Source organism: Eublepharis macularius, chromosome 16 (genome assembly GCF_028583425.1).
Source record: "Eublepharis macularius isolate TG4126 chromosome 16, MPM_Emac_v1.0, whole genome shotgun sequence".
Classification (NCBI taxonomy): domain Eukaryota; kingdom Metazoa; phylum Chordata; class Lepidosauria; order Squamata; family Eublepharidae; genus Eublepharis; species Eublepharis macularius.
The window spans coordinates 12,817,343-12,836,845 of record NC_072805.1 but is presented as its reverse complement, the minus strand read 5'-3'; the positions used below and the strand labels follow the sequence as shown (position 1 = coordinate 12,836,845).

Below are 19,503 nucleotides of genomic sequence, written 5' to 3'. Positions count from 1 at the left end.
AGCTAGCAGGACCTCCCCAACTTCCTCCTCTGCCAGTAAAAGGACCCAGGTTTAATTCCTGACTTCTCCACTTAAAAATTTCTTATTCAGTGATGAAGAAAGCCTATTGTCAGCCAGTATCAAGTGGATGTCTGTGTTGGTCTGTAGCAGAAGAACAAGATTCAGGTCCAGTAGCACCTTAAAGACAAGGTGCTACTGGACCCAAATCTTGCTTTTCTCAGCCAGAAACCCTGGAAAGCTACTGCCAGAATACACAAGACTCAGCTAGCCAGACTAGTGATCAGGCTCTCAAACATTCATCTGCAGGTTACAGGACCCAGGAGACTGTTATGCTGAGCTACCTGGTTTGTTCCTGCTTCCTCTCAGATTCTAGGATGTAAACAGATAAGAATCCCATTTGAATTAGACCCAGAGTGGAAATACACGTTACTAAGTACCTGAGGATGCTCAAGTGCAAGATCTTATGTGGGGTCCTCAATTCACGTGCAGGCTGTCTTGCTTGGCGCACATGCATGCCACTTTCACAGGAGCTCCCTCCATCTGATTGCATCTGCAAGCGAGTCAGGAGGACAGAGCACCAATTCAGCTCTGTTTTAGCTGCAAGAGCAAGTACTGTAGGCTCCTCTGACTTGCTAATTTGCATTTATTTAAGGAGTGAGATAGTGTCAAGATGTGCATTTCAATGAATGGATGTGGGAGGTAGGGAAACTGAGATTCTGACAGTTCTAAACAGAGAATTTCCTTATCAAAGATTAGCTAAAGGGGTAGCAAAGAAAGGCATAGCCAGAGCTATTTCTTTATAGAAATTTAATGCAACAATTTGCATCCATTTCAAACCACATTGTTATCAGAAGAGAAAAATGGAAAACATTGGTGCCTCACAATAAATGGGAAGCTTTTAGCAGTGAAGGAGGAATTGGTATCAAATGCATGAATGTACTCATGCGGAGCAAATGGAAGTGTGACTGTGCGAGCAAGCATATGGGAAATGGGAGGGGGAACTTGTGAAATGATGTTCACTTGAGCATCCGTAGGTACTGAGTAACGTGTATTTCCATCCCCAGTTCCATCTAGTCCAGTGCTCTGTATCAACTGTGGCCAGCCCGTGCAGAGCTTACAACCAGAGCACGAAGACAATGATCTCCCGTTTCTTTTCTCTACCATCTGCTGCTACTTCTCTCTGCCTTTTTGACTTCCCACACCCAGAAGTTAGAGATACTCAGGTGAGACCAGCTGGCTAAAGGCAGAGCCATTGGGAACTGTGGCTGCTTGCGCCTTGCCTGTTCCATGCAAATTCCCCCAGGCCAGCTCTGCCCCCCTTAGCCTTGCAGCCCACCCACCCCCCAGTTGCACTGTGCTGGTTCATCAATGGCCTGACAGGTGCAATGCACCGAGTTAATGAGTGGGAACAAAATTTATAAGCAAAAGAACAGGAACATGCAGAAGAGGAAGAAAATTTTTTAAAGGAGCTTGCCTTGATGAATATGTATTTGCTAACGATGGCTTTCTAGATGGTTAGTTTTAGCTGATGTGGGAATTTCAGGAACTCCAAGCCCAGCAGTTTCATGACGGAATTACAAGGGATGTGATGGTCCGGCCCCACTGTTGAGACGCTTCGGAAGTGCAGCGTGCTGCAGGAGCATGGGTGGGGGTGGGGGACAAATAGAGCCGGGTGCAGATCTAGGGAAGCTGGGCTGAGGCCAAAGGGCAGCACACGTCCCATCTTCTCCTTAGCAAATACTGTCCTCGTCACTGAGTTTAACTTGACTGACAAACGATTCCTGAGAAATTAGATTATCATCATCTTGAGACTAAGTGGTAAGTAAACTTGGGCCTTGCCTGGATCTAGAACAGCGGCAGCATTTCCATTTCATTCAATTTTGCCATTTTTGGAAAAGCTTTCCTCACCTTACCTTCTAAAATGCTGTGTACATTTTTCATTTCCTTTTGGGGAGGGGTAACAAATAGCTTTTATTTTTGACTATACCACAGTGCCTGTGAGCTGCCATTGTGCTAATCTATATCAAGGCTACTGTAGTCTTGCTTGCAAGGTTCAATCCCCCCCCCCTCCGTTCCAACAGGCCTTTTCAGTCCTGGCCCCAGCCTGGTGGAACGCTCTGTCAATGGAAACCCGGGCCCAGCGGGACATATTATCGTTCCGCCGGGCCTGTAAGACAGAGCTGTTCCGCCAGGTGTTTGGTGATTGAAGGGGGCGGTGCCATGTCGGCCTCCCACCTTTGGGGTGGGGAAGGTTCTCCCCACCACTGCACCTTGTTGATTTGTTTTATTATTTGTATATTGATTTTAGTTTTTGTTTTTATCGATTTTAACTGTTCACCGCCCAGAGCCCCTGGGGATGGGCGGTATATAAATTGAATAAATAAATAATAAATAAAAATAAATATGGGGTGGTTGTTGTGGTCAATTTTTATGAACAGAACTGACCAGGAAGTCTTGGAAGCCTTTACTATCAAAACTGGAGACTTAACCTGCTTAATGAGCAGCTGAAAGAATGGTGGCACATTGTTTTTAAAGATGTTTGTATGTTTAGTTGGACCAGGAGAAAGGAGGTGAGGGGATCCAAAATTGGAAGTGGAAAGCATTCTGTACATGCCTGGAGGCTGGGATCTCAGTTACAGATCCAATCGTAGTTTTCCCACGTCACGTGCCTTTGTTGTAAACAGGCTTCTCTTCTGAATGTATCCCCATCTGCGGCTCCCACAGCAATGCTCCTTTCAACCTTTCCTTCCCCCACTACAACAATGTGAAACGGCATCAAGAAGTGCACAAATAAGAAGAAGCTGAAGCATTAGTAATGAGCAATGAGAAGGCAGCCGTTTCTTGTCAAGGGCGCTGCAACGGCAGCACAGCCCTTCCCCTTCCAACGCTCCTGGTTTCCATTTCGAAGGAGCCAGCTTGCACATGTCTGCAATGTGACTCGCTACTAATGGCACGAGATGATGCTAATGGCAGTCAAAGTGACCCTGTTGTCAAAAGCCAGCGCTCTGTCCTCTCTCAGCCACCTGGGCTTCCCCCACAGTCTCTTTCTGCTGATGTATCAGCCCTTCTTTGCAAAAAAAACCAAAAAAGAAAACACAAAATCAAGCTAAATTCGAGATGCACTCAGAACATCAGAGTTGCATAACCATTCATTTCCCATGGGCTTGGAAAGCTGCTCAGTCTGTTTGGGTTTTTATTTATACAAACATGCCTACCCTTTTTTAAGTCCCTTTATTTTTTTTTAACCCTTTAGCGCTGGGATCCATTCCTGCTGCCACTTCTTGCAAACCACAAGAAGGCCAGACCAAAGAGCTTAGATTTGCCACCCAGAAACTGCTGTCTTTACTAGCACTGTTTTCTTGCTCCGTAACTCCGGCTAGTGTGCAGGTCTCTAGAGGGTGACTCTGGGGAAGCAGCAGAAGACACGCAAATAGTTAATCTCAGAAGCAACCCTTTTTTTAAAAAAAAAAAAATCCTTTTAATGCACAAATAAAATCTTGACTGCTGCCAAGAAATAGGTAGCCTTCCTCATTTCCTCTCTAGCACAATTTTATTCTGCCCTTCCTTCAGGTAGCTCTGGGAAGCATACATGGCTTCCCTCTCAACAACCTTGTGGGGTAGGTTAGGCTGAGAGTGATTGGCTCAATGTCATCCAAAGAGTTTCGTAAGATTTCAGCCTGAGAGTCACAGGTCCCAATATCAAAAAGAGTCCTGTAGCACCTTTAAGACTAACCAATTGTATTGCAGCATAAGCTTTCGAGAATCAAGTTCTCTTCGTCAGATGCCTGATACAGAGACTGTATCAGGCATCTGACGAAGAGAACTGTGGCTCTCGAAAGCATATGCTACAATAAAATTGGTTAGTCTTAAAGGTGCTACTGGACTCTTTTTGATTTTGCTACCACAGACTAACACGGCTAACTCCTCTGCATCACAGGTCCCAATGTGATATGTTAACCACTATGCAATACTGCCGTGCATTACCAAGTTCCTCAGGCCGTCATCCTGATTTGTCGCCTCCTTATAGAGGAGTTTCACAGACATTGAGCTGGTTTTGTGAGGAGCTCTTCAGATGGATAACCCCCACTGGGGTTGTAGCCTCACACAACCATCCCTCCAGGTTTCAGGCCAAACTAGACTTGACGAGGGAATTGGCATCCATCTATACATATGATTCCACAGCCACTTGTGTGTGTGTGTGTGGGGGGGGGTCTATTTTACAACAAGAATAGAGTGAAGAAGCAAGGGCAGCTCAACCCTGCTACCTTCCCTCTCCCCACCTTACTGGAGTCTGTCATTCTGATTTATCTTCTAGCCTGGTACCGATGCTTGAAGTGAAATTTGGTTCCCGACAGTCTGTAGGGGCTTGTATTTTTCAGGCTACAGTTGTTGCTGGTGGGAAGTGAGGCTAGCTTGATGTTGGTTAGTGTGGGAGAAGAGGAGCCCCACAGTTCAGCTCAAGACTCTTCTCTTGTGGCTTCGTGACGCTCTCCATTTGCACCCTCCAAGTGAAGAAGCTCAGCAGATAGGTGGTGCCTTCCTTTAGGAAAAGCATTCATGTGAATACCCATTTAAGCATCAGTTTGAAACACTTCCTGGGCTGCTTCTACATGGCTGCTTCTTGCTGTAGTTGTTCTCTTTGCAGGTCCCCCGCTGTCCTCAATACCGGTGCTTTCCACACGTCAGGTTTGTGTGGTTTCCCTGTTGTAGCTGCAGCATCCATTACAGTGCGGTGGCAATGGGGCTTCCACATGGTAGGCTTCCCTGCCCCAGTCCCCCAGCAGCAGCCACCCCCAAAAGTACTACCAGGGCATTTTCAAGTCGTTTTTTAAATCAGCAATTGGACATCACTATAATAACCTATATATTCAGTTCTCTGAACTCCCAGATTTAATTTTTTAAAGTCGCTAGCTCTTTTTGTTGCAGAGATATAAGGGGGAAAGCATATCTCTGCAATAAAAGGGGTCAGAGACTTACTTTTTAACATAATTAAAGTGGGGAATTCAGAGAACCCAACATTGTTATAATGCTATAACAATATTCAATTGCCAATTTTTAAAAACCCAGTCATTGTAAGGAAGGGAAATGGCTGCTATTGGGACAGGAAGAAAGAAAATTACTGCCATCTGAGTGGGACTACAAAAATCCAAACTTGCCTACCCACACAATAACCATCCAGGCTTTGTTGCAGTCTTTCCCAAAACTTTGGAGGAAAGAAGATTTGGGAAAGATCAGAGAAAAGATGGGGGGACCCCGGAGGTACACAAATGAGGCAAAATGCTGTGGAGAAACAGGAAAGAAATTTACTTCCCAACAGCATCCAATGTGAGGCAAATAACCTGAGGGGAAAAGGTCGCTCTTTCCCACAAACTTGCTTTATTTCATCCAAGGGTGTTATTGCACCATCTGGAAGTAAGGCGCACTGTTTTCCTGCCCTGCAAATATCATGCCCACATTTGTGCCATTTTCCATGTAGTTTTTCCTCACCGCACCACCGGAGGGCTTTAAAAAAACAGTAAGCGCTATAGCATTAGAGCACCGGAGTGCAGTGATGATATATTGCCATGTATCTCTTTCCATTTCAAATTTCAATACACCTGTTAAAGCTCTATAGTTTACATGTTTAAAAAAAGAACCAAAAAGGAGTGGTGGATCACTATGACAGCTGTGACCACCACCATCATGAGAGCTAATAGAGACTCCCTGTGTTGTATGAGCAGAAGAGCAAAGTGGATAAAGATGAGGAAGGAAAATGAGATGAAAGTTCCATTGGTGGAAGATCCTTCACTAGCATGCGTGCCTCTAGAACCTGAGCATCAATGAAAGCAATGAGGATAATCCTTGCCATGTGGAAGTGGCCTCGAAGTCCCCACTAGTGAGTAGCGCAGCTGGGGTAGCCCTAGTGATCCAGAGCACAAGCCCTAGCCCAATTCTGGCCTCAATCAACAGGCAAAGCCCTCATTGGCAACAGGAGGAGAGTCTTTTGTGCCTGCAATTTCTATGCTATTTTGAGTAGCACACTAGAGAAGAAAGTAAGGGATAATGTAAAGGAACGGTGTCTGCTAGATTTCAGACTCTTTTGCAAGATGACAACATGAAAGGAGCAATTGGAGCAATGAAGAAAAGCCCAAGATACATACTAGATATTCTTATGCTTCTGCTCCCTCCCTTATTCCCAAGACCCCTCTCCTGCACTGCTTCTTACCAGAGGTTCGATTGTGAAGATGTTATTGTTGAAGAACATGGGATCCTCGTGCACTACTGCCTGGCGGTTCCGAAAGGTCCGGGTGACGATGGAGAGGCGCTCGCGTAGAGCAGGATCTGTGATGCATTCCTCCAGGAACTGATCGACCACACCCTCTTCCTCGACCTGAAGCGAACTGCAGAGCCTAGAGCCACAGTGAGGGAGAACTTGACGGGCAACTCGCCTCCAAAGGCTGTTGGTTGCAAGCAGGAAATGGAGAAGAGGCAGAATGGTCTGATCTGAGCTATTCCACCCCTGGGCCAAGAAGGCTGACACTTCCTTGTAGGGCGTTGTGAAAGGGAATGCAGGGCCTTCCCCTCTAGTCTAAGCAAAACTATTTACCAAGCTGCAGCCAGAGGCTCCTTTGACCTTTGTATAAAAAGATCTCCCAGAGATTCCTCTCAGTTCTGGGCCTGCTGCTCTCTCTTTCAGGTCACACTGAAAACGCACAAGAATGAAATGGCCGCATTCACATGTATTTAACTACTCCTTGCTTTGAATAGGGAGGACGCTCTGCACCTATGAGCCAGGGGTTGCTTTACTAATGGAGAACTAAGGAAAAAATAAACCCCGGATCAAAACCAGTGCCCACACACCTATCAGCAACGAGGAATGAGAAAGTAAACCAGGCAAATCTGGTTTAGTATTCCAAAGGAAAATCCGCAAGGCAGCTCAAGATATACAGCAGCCATAGCAGATTTTCATTGGGTAGAAAATGTGTACGTAAGAGGTGCCCCTGTGAGATCAGACCGCAGGCCCATCTAATCCACCCTGTCCCACACTACGGCTAACCAGTCCCCCCTCCCCCGAGGGGAGGAACAAACAGAGCACAGAGGTCGAGGCATCTCCCCAATTTTGCCTCCTATCACTGGGATTTAGAAATTTGCTGTTTCTGAATATGGAGGTTCCCTTTACTCACCATGGCTAGTAGCTATGGATGGACCAAAAATCTAAAGATCTCTTAAAACCATCACTATGGCAGCTGGCATTGAATCCCGCAATATAATTACTCTTTGAATGAAGAAGTGCTTCCTTTTCATCCGCCCATCCGCTTCACTGGATTCTCCCCACCCCCAATTCTAGTATTATGTGAAAGTTAGGTAAAAGTAGGAACATGGGGTATTATATGGGGTAAAATTTCCTGAACATTCTCTTTGACTTGGCAGTGAGGAAAAGAGAAGCAGGTGGCAAAGTAAAAATGAGGGCCTCCGTGCAATTTTACACTCGGGGGAAGGGGCAACGTTACAACACCTTGCTGCTCCTCCCACCCAGCACCTTCTTCCTCAAGTTGTCAAAGTACATCGATAGAAATGTGCAGATTTAGCAGCCTCGGTGTCTTATCTTTCAAGAGCCCGTTCTGATTTATCTTCCCTCTTGGATCTTTCAAAGTGAAGAATAACTGTCTAGAGACTTCAACAAATGTGAAGAGCAGAATGATACTTGGATTTATTGCTAGGTAAGCCATGCTTTGGTCAAACTTTTGGCCTGGCTGCTCTCCTGCCGTTATTGATCTCCATGCTAAGATTGGAATGGCCTTAAGAGAAGAAACAGTCCTTCTCACAAAGGGCCAGGAACAGTTCTACAGAACTTACGAGCCAAAAGTCAGAATCTTCCTGCCCTTGCAGTACCTGCAGTGATATTGCCCTGCGCTCCCAGGTTTGGTACAGGCAGGAAATTGGAGACTGGGACTCTGGATACCTGAGGTGGAGCAGAAACAGGACTCACAGCTGTAGTGTTTGATGCTGGTACAGCAACCAGCCAGAGCTGTATCTTTTTTAGTAAGCCTGGAAATAATTTCACCCTATCTGTATGTCATAAACAGCATAACCAGGATGTGTTTTCAATGTGCAGAAATCCATATTGCTGACATAGGCCTATGGTGTCAGAAATTTACAATTCAGAGACATTCCCTTACATTTTAGAGTGTTCGGGAACTGGTAATTTGTGGACTTGCCCTAACATGAAAGGTCCTCAAGTGTGTTCTACAGCACAGTTTACAAACCACTGAAGATTTTAAAAAAATTATTCAGAACTGACCACTGAAATCAACACCACCTTCAAAAACTCACGTTTGTTTTTTCTCTACCTCCTCCACTTGCGTCGCAAAGAACTTCCACTGGAAATGTGCAATGATATTGCTCCGATTGTGAATAGCTACAGATCTCTGGTTTGCTAAAGTGATGAAGGTCTTCTCAATCGTCAAGGAGTTCTTCTCCAGCCGCACATACACATCTGCAGCTGCACCATAAATGCAGACGTGGATATCCTCCCCTAATGGAGAGAGCCACAGGGAAGATTAATTCAACTGTGAGAGGTCTGGCTTTTCTAAAGATTACAGTCACAAAATGTGGCTGCTTTACACGGCTCCTCTTCTTGTGAAGGACAGGACTTTGTAATATTCAGCTACAAACCCAAAGTGGACAGATCTCGCACCTCTGACTTCAGCTGAAGGGAAAAGAATAGCAGAACACTGTGGGAAGGGACAATCCTACAAAACGGAGGCTGCATATCACCTTCCACTTGGGTGGCAGGTGCAAGGGGGCTGCATGGTACCTCTTGATTCCTCATTCGCCTTCATGCAGGAACAGCCCCAGTGGGGTCTGGAGGAAATGTTCCACAAACCGCACTCACACAAGGCCTCAGTCAGGCTCAGACCTCGCAGTAAGACGGAGAGAGTGGCCCTGCAAAAGGGCTGAGGCATCCCTGACCTCCTAAGTACCCGGACCAATACGATACAACATCTCACTGAGCCATCACATCGCTGAAGACGCGTGAAATCCTCTTCCTCATTGGGAGAAGCCCCTGTTGTATTCTCACGGCCACTGTGAATGCAGAGGCAATAGTCTGGCGTTCAGGTTTCTGGCTGATCTCAGATTTCTACAATCCAGATCCTATTACATTGTTTATTGGATGTCCTATCCTATTGATATTATTGACTTACTCTGTATAATCTGCCTTGAGTCCCAGTGAGAAAGGCGGACTATAAATAACATTAACAAACAAACGCTCCGTACAGGTTATTCTCTGTGGTAAACCTCGTGCCCGCCCACCCCTTGCCTTAATGGTTTTTTCCAGTTTTTCTTTTTCATCTAAGATTTTTAATCTGAAGAAATTTCTGCCCTATTGTATTGTCTACTGAATGTCTCAGCTATTGATCACGCGGATTTACACTGTGTAATCTGCCTTGGATCAGTGAGAAAGGTGGATTATAAATAAGCAAACATTTTTTTAGAAAAAAGTAAGTAAGTATATTTGGTCCACTTTTCTTCTCCGTGGAGACCAAAAGCTGCTTAAAACAGCTCTCTCCACCTCTTTTTTATTCTCACAGCCGCCCTGTGATACAGGCTAGGCTGAGATACAACAGTACAACCAAGGTGCCCCAGGAAGCTTCCCCAGAACGGGGATTCAAACTTAAGATCTCCCAAGATCCTAGCCCCACTACCAAATCGCTACACCATGCTGGCTTGCTACTATCTGATACCAATTTGTGAACAGCTGGCAAAATGTCAGCCAGTCATATGGGGCAGGAGGAAGGAACAGTGAGCAGAAGGGGATACACGGGGGAAATGGTGCTGGGTGTGGACAGTTTTGGAAATCCACACCTTTCTATCCAAACTTTCCAGAAAAGGTGAGGCAAAGCAGGTTTGGGAAACTCAGGGGAGACCAGGAGAAACCCCAAATGACAGTAACTGGAGGATGCCCTGGAAAAAAAACCCAGTTCCAGTTGGAGAGCTAGGGTGGAGTAAATTCTCTGAGTGGAAGCAGCTGAACAGATTATTGTTCTAGTCATTTTGGGAATGGCCTCTGATGGAAAATGTAAATGCTACTTAGTATTTGCAGAAATTTTACAGTGGTGCAGTGAACCAAAACCTTTGGCTTGCCCTTATTTACAGGGGACCTCATGATTCCAACAACTGCTTTATTCACTTTAAAAGAAGTTTTAGAAGGAACAGACTTCAAACTGCATTCCTTCTGAGACTGGCTTGGAGAGATTAATGTATGAGCAGAGCAGATTGCATTGCTCCAGAGAGCAGCTGTGCTGCCCAAGGGCAGACTCACCAAGCACAACGGCGGGCTGCATCCATTCACTTTCACGGGGCTCTCGTGCAAACCCCATGGAAATGAACACATGCTGTAGAGAACCAGGATTTTGCGGACTGGAGTAAAGTATGCTCAACAACTGATTTACATTAGATGACCCCCCAGGAAGAAGGAAGGGAGAAGGGCTAAGAGAAAAGGGCTGTCTGGTTATTCGGTGTTCACCTGTGTCATAATGCACTACCAGGTCCGCACAGTGATTGCCCATCTCCTGCGGCAGGAATTCAACTGTGAATTGTGTGGTCTCCCCAACTCCGAGGGTCCCAGTGGAGGGTTCAACAGAGAAAGGTCTGCAATACAAAGATGAGATCCCAGAAATCAAGCATGCCACTGCCAAATGGAGAAAGGAACACCATACCAATGACTGGTCTCTAGATTTCTGTTGCATGTTCTTCCTACAAGGACATTCAGTTTTGTCTGAATCCTAAATCACTCCTCCTTCCCTTCTGCGTTTTCCTGGCCAAGCACCAGTGGCCCTGAACCTCAATATCCTCATTGCTTCCTTTTTACCTTCTGAGGCCAGCCTCTTCCTTACTTCCTGCTCAGGAGTTTTTCTTTTTTTCATTGTTAAAAATGAAGTTATTTGAGAAACGCTCTCTGCCTCCCCAATCCTGCCCCTTCCCACCTTCATCCATTTTACTCCTTTCCCCCAGAAAGTCCTAGCCACACTCACTCTTCCGTTTGCTCCACCCATCTTTCCTTTTCCCAAGTCCTTACCCTCACATCATTAGCCCCCTCCTAATTATTATTATTATTTTATTATTATTATTAATTATATTTATATCCCACCCTCTCCGCAAGCGGGCTCAGGGTGGGTCACAACAATAAATAAAATATACAGAGATAAAATCACCATCATTTAACACAGCCTTCTAATAAAACACCTGCTCACCATATAAAAACCATATAGCATCTGATGGAGGTGCAGGTGCGGCTTAACCCTGCGTGGTTGCTCACACATGGGGGGTAGATGGTCAATGCCCCTTCCAAAACAACCCAGTTTCTTCAGCTAATATTCCATATCCCTTCTACCTCTCTCCTCCAAATTGCAATGTGCTGCCTACACTGATGCTCTCTTGACTCAATGATTCACACATTATGGAGTACACGGGCTGGGTCTGGTGTCCCCACCCTGTTTCAGATGTGAGTTGCAGGTTTTCCTCAGTTCCAGGATGTGAGATGCCCAGTTCAGATCTGATGGGAAAGGATTTAATGAACTAAAACATTCTACGTGCCTTTACTACTTCTATGCAATTTTATGCTTTTCTCAGGTACTATTGCAATACGCTAACGCATTAGGCAGAGAACTCACTCTGGAAACACATGAATGTATATTAGGCCCTGGGAACGCTGAAGTAAAGCTGCTGCAGGCAGCCTTACAACCCAGGGCAATAGGGATGCTTACTAAGCAAGCTGGCTTCAAGAAAGATGCATCACATACTTATTCCATGCTTAGAGGCTGATAAGGAAAACTTTTCCCTAATTTGCTCATGCCAAATATATCTATAGAACAATTGAGCATAGATAAGAGAAGCCAGCTGCAAATGGGAGGATCCGAGCACCTGCCTGCAGAGGGAGGAGTGGGCAATAAACCCCTCAGTAAGGGGAACAAGCATGCTTCGAGTCAGTGAAACTGAGAGCTAAGCTAAAAGTGACGTCTGACACAGGTTGGACACTTGTCAACTTCCCTCAAGTTTTGATGGGAAATGTAGGCGTCCTGGTCTTGCAGCTGTAATGGAGAGCCAAGCTGTAAAACCAGGATGCCTACATTTCCCATCAAAACTTGAGGGGAGTTGACACGTGTCCAACCTGTGTAAGGCGTCACTTGTAGCTTGGCTCTAACTGAGCTTCCCAAGGCTGTGAAAAAGACTCAGCAAGAGATATGGGGTGCTGAAAGTAACTTTCTGTACATTCCAGAGGAAGGGAGATTGCTCCCCTCCCACAATACCCGAGAAAGAGAGAAAGAAATCTCTTCCCACATGGTACAAGGTTGCTGAAGCGACACTTAGGCGCCCTTGGCAAAAATGTTACACTGTCAAGTGTGCAGGAAAGAAAGAGCCCTATGGATGGGAAAGTATGGGAGCGGAAAGAGACGTTCCTTGAAGAGATAAAACAATGTACTAAAGTGATAAGAAATGCAAATTGGGAAATATTGTAATTGCGTTGCTGACTAGAATTATTCTTCCAATGGGGACCACTGGGGGTGGTCACTGGGGAGAGCCAACGGGACCCCCAATACTGAAATTACTCAAAGGGGATAAAATATCTTGCACAGCTCTTGTAGCTTTGATGAACGTTGTGCACGTGTGATTCTTTCTTCTCTGTGTAACTAGCGTTCCTCCACGTTTAATAAGCGTAGCAGGCTTGCTTCTTCCACAGGACTCTGCGTCTGTCTCTTCTTTGAGTTGGCCGAGGGACATTCGAACCACGGATTTCGTGGAGCAGATCTGGACCACAATGCAGCAGTCCCCGTGGGGTGCTGTTCAGCCTGTTCAGGAAACCCACTTGTATCCCAGGGAACAAGTGAGTTTCCCCAGATAATTAAAAACATGATCTAGGCCATACCTTTCGTAGGGCCAAGCCAGCTAAACACGACACGGTGCACGCTTTCCCGTTCCCTAGAACTCTTCATTAGCCCAGAAGTCACAAAATAAAAATAACGAAAACAGCAAATTTTAAGCAGGTTCTTCAGGTCATGGTGCTGACTTCCTCATGCCAGCATATGGTGGATGCAGGTTTCAGGATGCTGCAGGCCAGAAGTCATAAAAACAACAAGTAATAAATTGATTAAACTCCACAGCAACAATTCCCCCTAAATCTCCCCTTTCACCAGTGCAATTCCAGTCTCATAGAGTCCCAGGGGCCTGACGAAACATTCCGGGGAACTCAAAACCTTGCGTACTGTTATGTGTCCTAATAAAGGTATGGCATTGGTGGTGTTTGGGGCTTTTACTTTTGAAACCACACAGCCGTAAACAACTTGTTGCTCAAATAGTGCAGGCCTAGGGCAGTTTGGGTTTAAGAAAATGGTACATGGGGAGGGGGGGGGACACTGAAGCCTTTCCCCATACTAGAGAAACCCTCCACAGGGTACAAGGTAATTCTTTTCCAATTACCCTCCTGACCCCTCTCACCCCTGCACTCAGGGTTTCACTTTCTGCATAAATTGCTCTCACTGACATTATCTTCAGCTCCCAACAAATAATGGGGTGGCTCCTACCCCTCTCATACTACTCCGCTCAGCAAAGCCTGAAACCTTCCTCCAGCCTAAGGAGACTTCCTCCAACTTATACAAACTACACTAAGATTATCTGAAGAATAATTTCTTTTTAAAGTGGCTGGGTCATCATGACAAGAAGAAGGAATGTATATTTGTATTTATACGGACTGGGGACTCGCGTATCTGCAGGACTGCCTCTCCCCATGTGCCCTGGAGGATGCTTCGATCAGTTGAGAAACAACTATTGGTAGTCCCTGGCCCAAGGGAGGCCCGCCTGACCTTGACCAGAGCCAGAGCTTTTTCAGTCCTGGCAACAACCTGGTGGAACTCTCTGTCTATGGAGACCAGGGCCCGGCAGGAATTATCATCTTTCTGCCAGGCCTGTAAGACACAGATGTTCTGCTAGGCATATGGTTGAGGCTGGGCCAGGCCTCCACCGGCCAGGTAAGAGGAAAAGAGAAAGATCGAAACCCTCCCAATCAGGGTTGTCCACCATCTGGCTTTATAATTAGCGAATATCGATCGCTGTCATCTTGGAAATTAGTTATGATATTATACTGTGTGATACGCTGCCTGAATTTTTTCATAATTGTTTTATTGCTTTTATGGTATAAATGTGTTATTATATGATGTTATCCACCCTCAGCCCACTTGCAGAGAGGGCAGACTAAAAGTATAAAGTAAACAAATAAATACATTTTGTATATGAATGAATATTGTACAATAGAATTTTTTTTGAAATCTTTATTTAGTAAGTTTTGATGGACATATATTTTATAATTTGGTTTCTGTGACGCTGGTTCCGTTAGACTTGCAACAGTGTTCCTTGCTCCGGTTTGATTTTGGTGGAATTCGCTGGTTTGACATGATCCTCTGGTTTGATGTTGGTCCCTTTACTTCACTTTGGTTCTGAGGGGATTCCATTCCCCAAAGGAAACCATGGAGAGGGGCTGAGTTCAGGGGGGACCTGGGTTTTGAGGGGATTCCCTTGCTTTAGTTTGACTCTGTTGGATTTCTCTTGGTTCAGCTTGCATTGGGACTGTGCCTTTGGCCAGCGGCTGCCTTGGCCCTCTGTGTTTTTGCCTGAGAGCCCCCTTAGATTTTTTCCCCATCCTAGGAAACAATGAAGAGTGGCCCATAGAACTGGACCTTAGGGTCCAATTGTTCTGGAACTTGGGAGGCTTTAGTGGACAGGGAGGGGTATGTACCAGGCAAATTTGATGAGTTTGCTTGAAAAATTGCCCCCACCCTGCCTCCTCGGATAGTTTTCCCTATAGAGAATAATAGGGATACATTTGGGATTCTCTAATGTTGGGATTCTCTAATCTAGATTAGAGAATCTGATCTGGATTTCAGGATACTGAATTTTTTTTGGTCTCCCTGAAACCCAAATCCAGATTCAACTGAAGTTTGGGGGGTCCACACCCCTAAATATCATTTCAGGACATCCACTGTCTTATCTGATTCAGTTCAAACTAAAAAATAGCTGGCAATATTTCACCCCAGATCTCCAGACCCCATCTTCCTTTTATGTAAGATGTGGGGGCAGAATGTAACCCTGCAGACCCCATATTGCAAACACTATGGGGCCAAGCAGTTGTCCCCTTGCACCACCTTTTGAAACTGGTTGGTCCTATAGTGATAGAATACCAAAGTTCAGTACTTCTGATGCCCATCACAGCCAACCAGAAGAATCCCACAGTCAATGCTCTCAGAAGCCCCCGAGAAGACCAGGAGAATCAACAGGGTCATACTTCCCTCTCCTTCCCTCTCTCCAGGTCATCATCTGTCATGGCAACTAAGACAGTTTCATCAGTCAAAAACTGGTATAGATCTCAGAATGAAACAAGATTCAGGTCCAGTAGCACCGTAAAGACCAACTAGATTTCCAAGGTACGAGTTCTCAAGAATCAAAGCTCCCTTCATCAGATACCTCTCTGCTCTTCTATTGCAGACTAACATGGCTACCCACCTGAAACTACCACAATGAAACAGTTTCAGATAACGCACTTTGTTTGTGTAAATGGAACTTTTAACTATGATGTTTTGAATTCTGGGCAAACCACCATGAATACCCAAAGCAGAAAATCAGGTTGGAACAATTTTTAAGAAGACAGAAAATGATCAAAATAGGAAATCGACTATGACTATCTAAGCAGTTGCTCCAGCATATTTTAAAAGAGCTCAAACCCTGTTCGCTATACCCTGAACCTCTTTTTTATCTATGACTGTACGCAGCCTGTGCTTAACGTAGAATTCGTATCATTTCATACAGTCAACTCCCAACTATGGTGACTGGCCCGAATTCCAATGATTAAGCATAAGAGGGGACCTCCTACAAACGGGCTGCACCGTAACCACTCCTGCTTGTGATCTGCTTAACTTAAAGCAGATGTCTGATGTCCCAGGAAGTAATCTGGGCTATTGCTCACTTCTGTTTCAATGGTCCGAGGATTTTCTGGCCTTGACAGAAAAATCAACATCTTACTTCTGTGTAGTGATTTGGTAGCGGGCTTCTCGGTTTCCAATGTTGCGAACCAGCAGGGTTTTCTGTGTGTTGTACTTGACTGGACAGGTAGAAAAATTCAGTTGGTCAGGGAAGTCCAGAATGCCCCTGGCTCCAATGGCTCGGATAGGCACAATAAATTTTTCCCTTTCAGTAATGCAGGTCACTTCATGCAAATAATCCTGTGCAGAAAGAAAAAGGTGCATAGGATCCCTCTCTTTCTCTTTCTCTCTCTCCCTCTCCCCCTCCCTCCAGGAATCTGATCTGGGCTAGCAGGTCTGTAGCCCTGTAGGAAGGTCTGTTTGCCTCTGTGCTCTATTCCTTATACTTGGAAATAAAGCAAATATCACAAATTTACTGCAAGTTACTCATGTTCTCTCCTCTAAAAAAAACCCATCCAGACAACACTGCCCTGAAATTTCTCACTGCTCTGGGGAATAGATAACCATATATAAGAAAACCAAGAAGAAGGTTAGAATGAGGGAGGTGGCCATGAGGGTCCAGCAGAAAAAGGATCTGAAGTGGAAAGAGTTACGTTCTCAGCTTGAACAAAGGGAACAAAGGAAACTGGGCCCTTTTCACTCTGCTTACCTTCACTTGCAACAACACAGAACATTGCACAAAAAACGCAGAAGATCGCGTTTTCTCACGTGAGATTTGCGTGATGTCGTGCAAATCTCGTGTGAGAAAATGCGATCTTCCACGTTTTTTGCGTGATGTTCTGCGTCGTTGCGAGTGAAGGTCAGCAGTGTGAAAAGGGCCCTGGTCTGGTGAGATTTCATGATAAGAATTTCACAGAGAAAGCAAAGAGGGACCATGGGACAACACACAGGTGGGGCAGCTAGTCACCCTCAAAGCCTCAACAGTCTCACACTGAGGACCAATTAACACGTTAAAAGACCGTACATCCCCGCCATGTGAACGCAGTACAACAGATGTGCTCTGGCAGTTCCATGTTTGGAATTTAATTCACAGGCATGCTTGAGCCAGATTTAGATGAGGACTGCAGTGCAGAAGCAGAAGGGACTTAAGCCTTCCCCTGCTGGAATATTTTCTTGACCTGAAATGGTCCCTGGTGGGAGCATTTATTTGCCCCACAAGAAGAAACTCTACGTGCAAGTTTCCCCAAAGGAGCAAATAGTGGTTTCCCAGAGTTGTTTCAGGTCTAGAGGGACCATGGGACAACACGCAGGTGTGGCTGCTAGTCACCCTCAAAGCCTCAATTGTCCCACACTGAGGACCAATTAACACGTTAAAAGACCTTACATCCCCGCTATGTGAGCGCAGCACAACAGATGTGCTCTGGCAGTTCCATGCTTGGAATTTAATTCCCAGGCATGCCATACGCAAAGTCTTAATCCCTCTCTCACCGTGCACTACAGTTGTGATCCAAACTGTGCCTCCCTTTACCTAGGAATGAAGTTTCAAGCACACATCCTGTCATTGTAACCCATGAACTGGCCCCCAGCCGCTCTGGACTCTCACTATCTTGCATGATAGATACAATCTGTCTCTCTACTAGAAGAGGTGATGCCATGGTTGACATCAGTACATGGCAAGTTGAGGCAGCTGCCAGGGCCCATGGCTTCTGGTGAGGCCCTATTGCTGCTGACTCCCTACTCACGCATCTCCCCCGATGCCTGCACTCACACCCTTTCACTGCCTGCTTAAGAGTGCTTTGTCAACCTCTGCTCCCAACTGCATATGCTGCCTAGTGCTTCTGGAGAAGGGCCTGTGGGTGGCGCTCAAATCACCAGCATTCCTGGTGGCCATGGCAGTGGCACCCGGTGGGTACTGCCCACCGGGTGGTGGGCAGTACCCACCACCCGGCAACATCGGGGACTGGCGTGCAGGCAGAATGGACAGCTGTGACTCAGGTGGTGGGAGAGTTGTGAGTGAGAAAAGGAAGGACATGTAGGTGGGAGAGCAAGAAGGCGGTATTGGACATTGGGGGGCCCTGAGCACTCTCCGCCCAGGGCCCCCCAAACCTGGAACCAGCCTTGGGTGATGACATTACCTTGTTCTCCTCTGGAGTGAAGAGAATGCGGAATGTAGATGGCATGCCAGGAGCCACTTTGTTGCACACGTTATTGGGGCTGATCACTTGGAAGTAGGGGGAACTCTGCAGCACCACTTTCACCAGCCTTGGGATCTACAGAAAACAGGGAAACAAGGGAAACAAAGGTCTTATGTCCAGTGAGGCTGGACATAATTTATGTCAAGCCTCACTGCTAAATCTCAAAGAATCTTACCATCTTTTTTAAAAAAAGAAAGAAAAAAAAGATGTACATCTCAATAAAACCCTTCAAATGCAAACCACATAAGAACAATTGCTGAAACTTCAGGCTGGGAAAGCAGTGCGTGGAGGCGCACGAGGACAGGGGGCTCAGGCCTTCTCTGCATGTTATTTTCATAGCCCTAAGCAATGCACGTGAAGCTGCCTTACACTGAATCAGACCCTTGGTCCATCAAGGCCAAATACTGTCTACTCAGACCAGGGCCAGATCGAGCGGGGCGGGGGGGGGGTAGCCTGCCCCCAGCGCTGCCAAAGAGGGGGTGCCGGGCGCGGCTGCCAGCCGCCCGGGAGGCTGAGCGCAGGGTTGGGAGACCCTCACCAGCCCCGCCGACGGGGCGGCTGGCTTGCTGCGCATGCCTCCCGCCCCTGCGTGATGACGTCATGAAAGTGACGCCATCACGCAGTGCCAGGAGCGCGCGCGCGCGCTGTGCGTGCACGCAGAGCACCCGGGCAAGGGTTGCCCTGGGCGCCCATGCGCCTAGATCCGGTGCTGACTCAGAGTGGCAGCACCTCTCCAGGGTCTCAAGGGAAGGTCTTCCACTTCACCTACTGCCTGGTTCTTTTTAACTGGAGATGCTGGGGATTGAACCTGGGACCTTCTGCATGCCAAAAAGGCACCCTACCACTGAGCCAGTGACCCCTCCCTGCAAAGCTGCCATTTGCTCTGTTGAGGAAGCTTACATGTACTGATGCTCTATACGCAAGGTTCCCTAAAAGGGAAAATAGCAGCATCCTTGGGTACATTCGAGTTGGGAAAATCCCTACATGCCACAGTCCTTATCTGAATTGGGACCCATTCCACAGGAATCTGTTTCAACTGGAGCTTCCAGAGCACATATGCTTGACAAGACCTGGTGCAGACCGATAAACAGTATAGTGTGTAGTTTGGCCCCGTCAGCGGGAAAAGGTTTGCACTGTATGCAGAAGGCTCAAGGTTCGATCCCTGGAATCTCCCATTAAGATATGAGACATCAAATGTTGGGGGAAAGGGGGAGGTGCAAAAGGGAGAGTAGTCAATTCTGGGCAAGAAAAACCAAGGAACTCAATATAAAGCGGCTTTAAATATAGAGATGGAGCAGCACATTAAACCCTAATTTTCTTCCCAATAGTACCCAAAAAATCTTAATCTCGCTCTTCCC

At 46.3% G+C, this 19,503-nt stretch overlaps 1 protein-coding gene across 1 annotated transcript in view; it reads right to left on the bottom strand.

The window, feature by feature from the left end:
- HYDIN (HYDIN axonemal central pair apparatus protein) overlaps positions 1-19,503 on the bottom strand; it is a 222,680-nt gene that overhangs the window by 190,980 nt on the left and 12,197 nt on the right. Inside the window, exons 5-9 of the mRNA XM_055000839.1 lie at positions 18,086-18,220; positions 16,051-16,250; positions 10,508-10,632; positions 8,314-8,515; positions 6,206-6,389 (exon numbers count right to left, since the gene is read on the bottom strand). Coding sequence (XP_054856814.1) covers positions 6,206-6,389; positions 8,314-8,515; positions 10,508-10,632; positions 16,051-16,250; positions 18,086-18,220 — 846 coding nt within the window. The remainder of the gene's footprint in view (positions 1-6,205; positions 6,390-8,313; positions 8,516-10,507; positions 10,633-16,050; positions 16,251-18,085; positions 18,221-19,503) is intronic.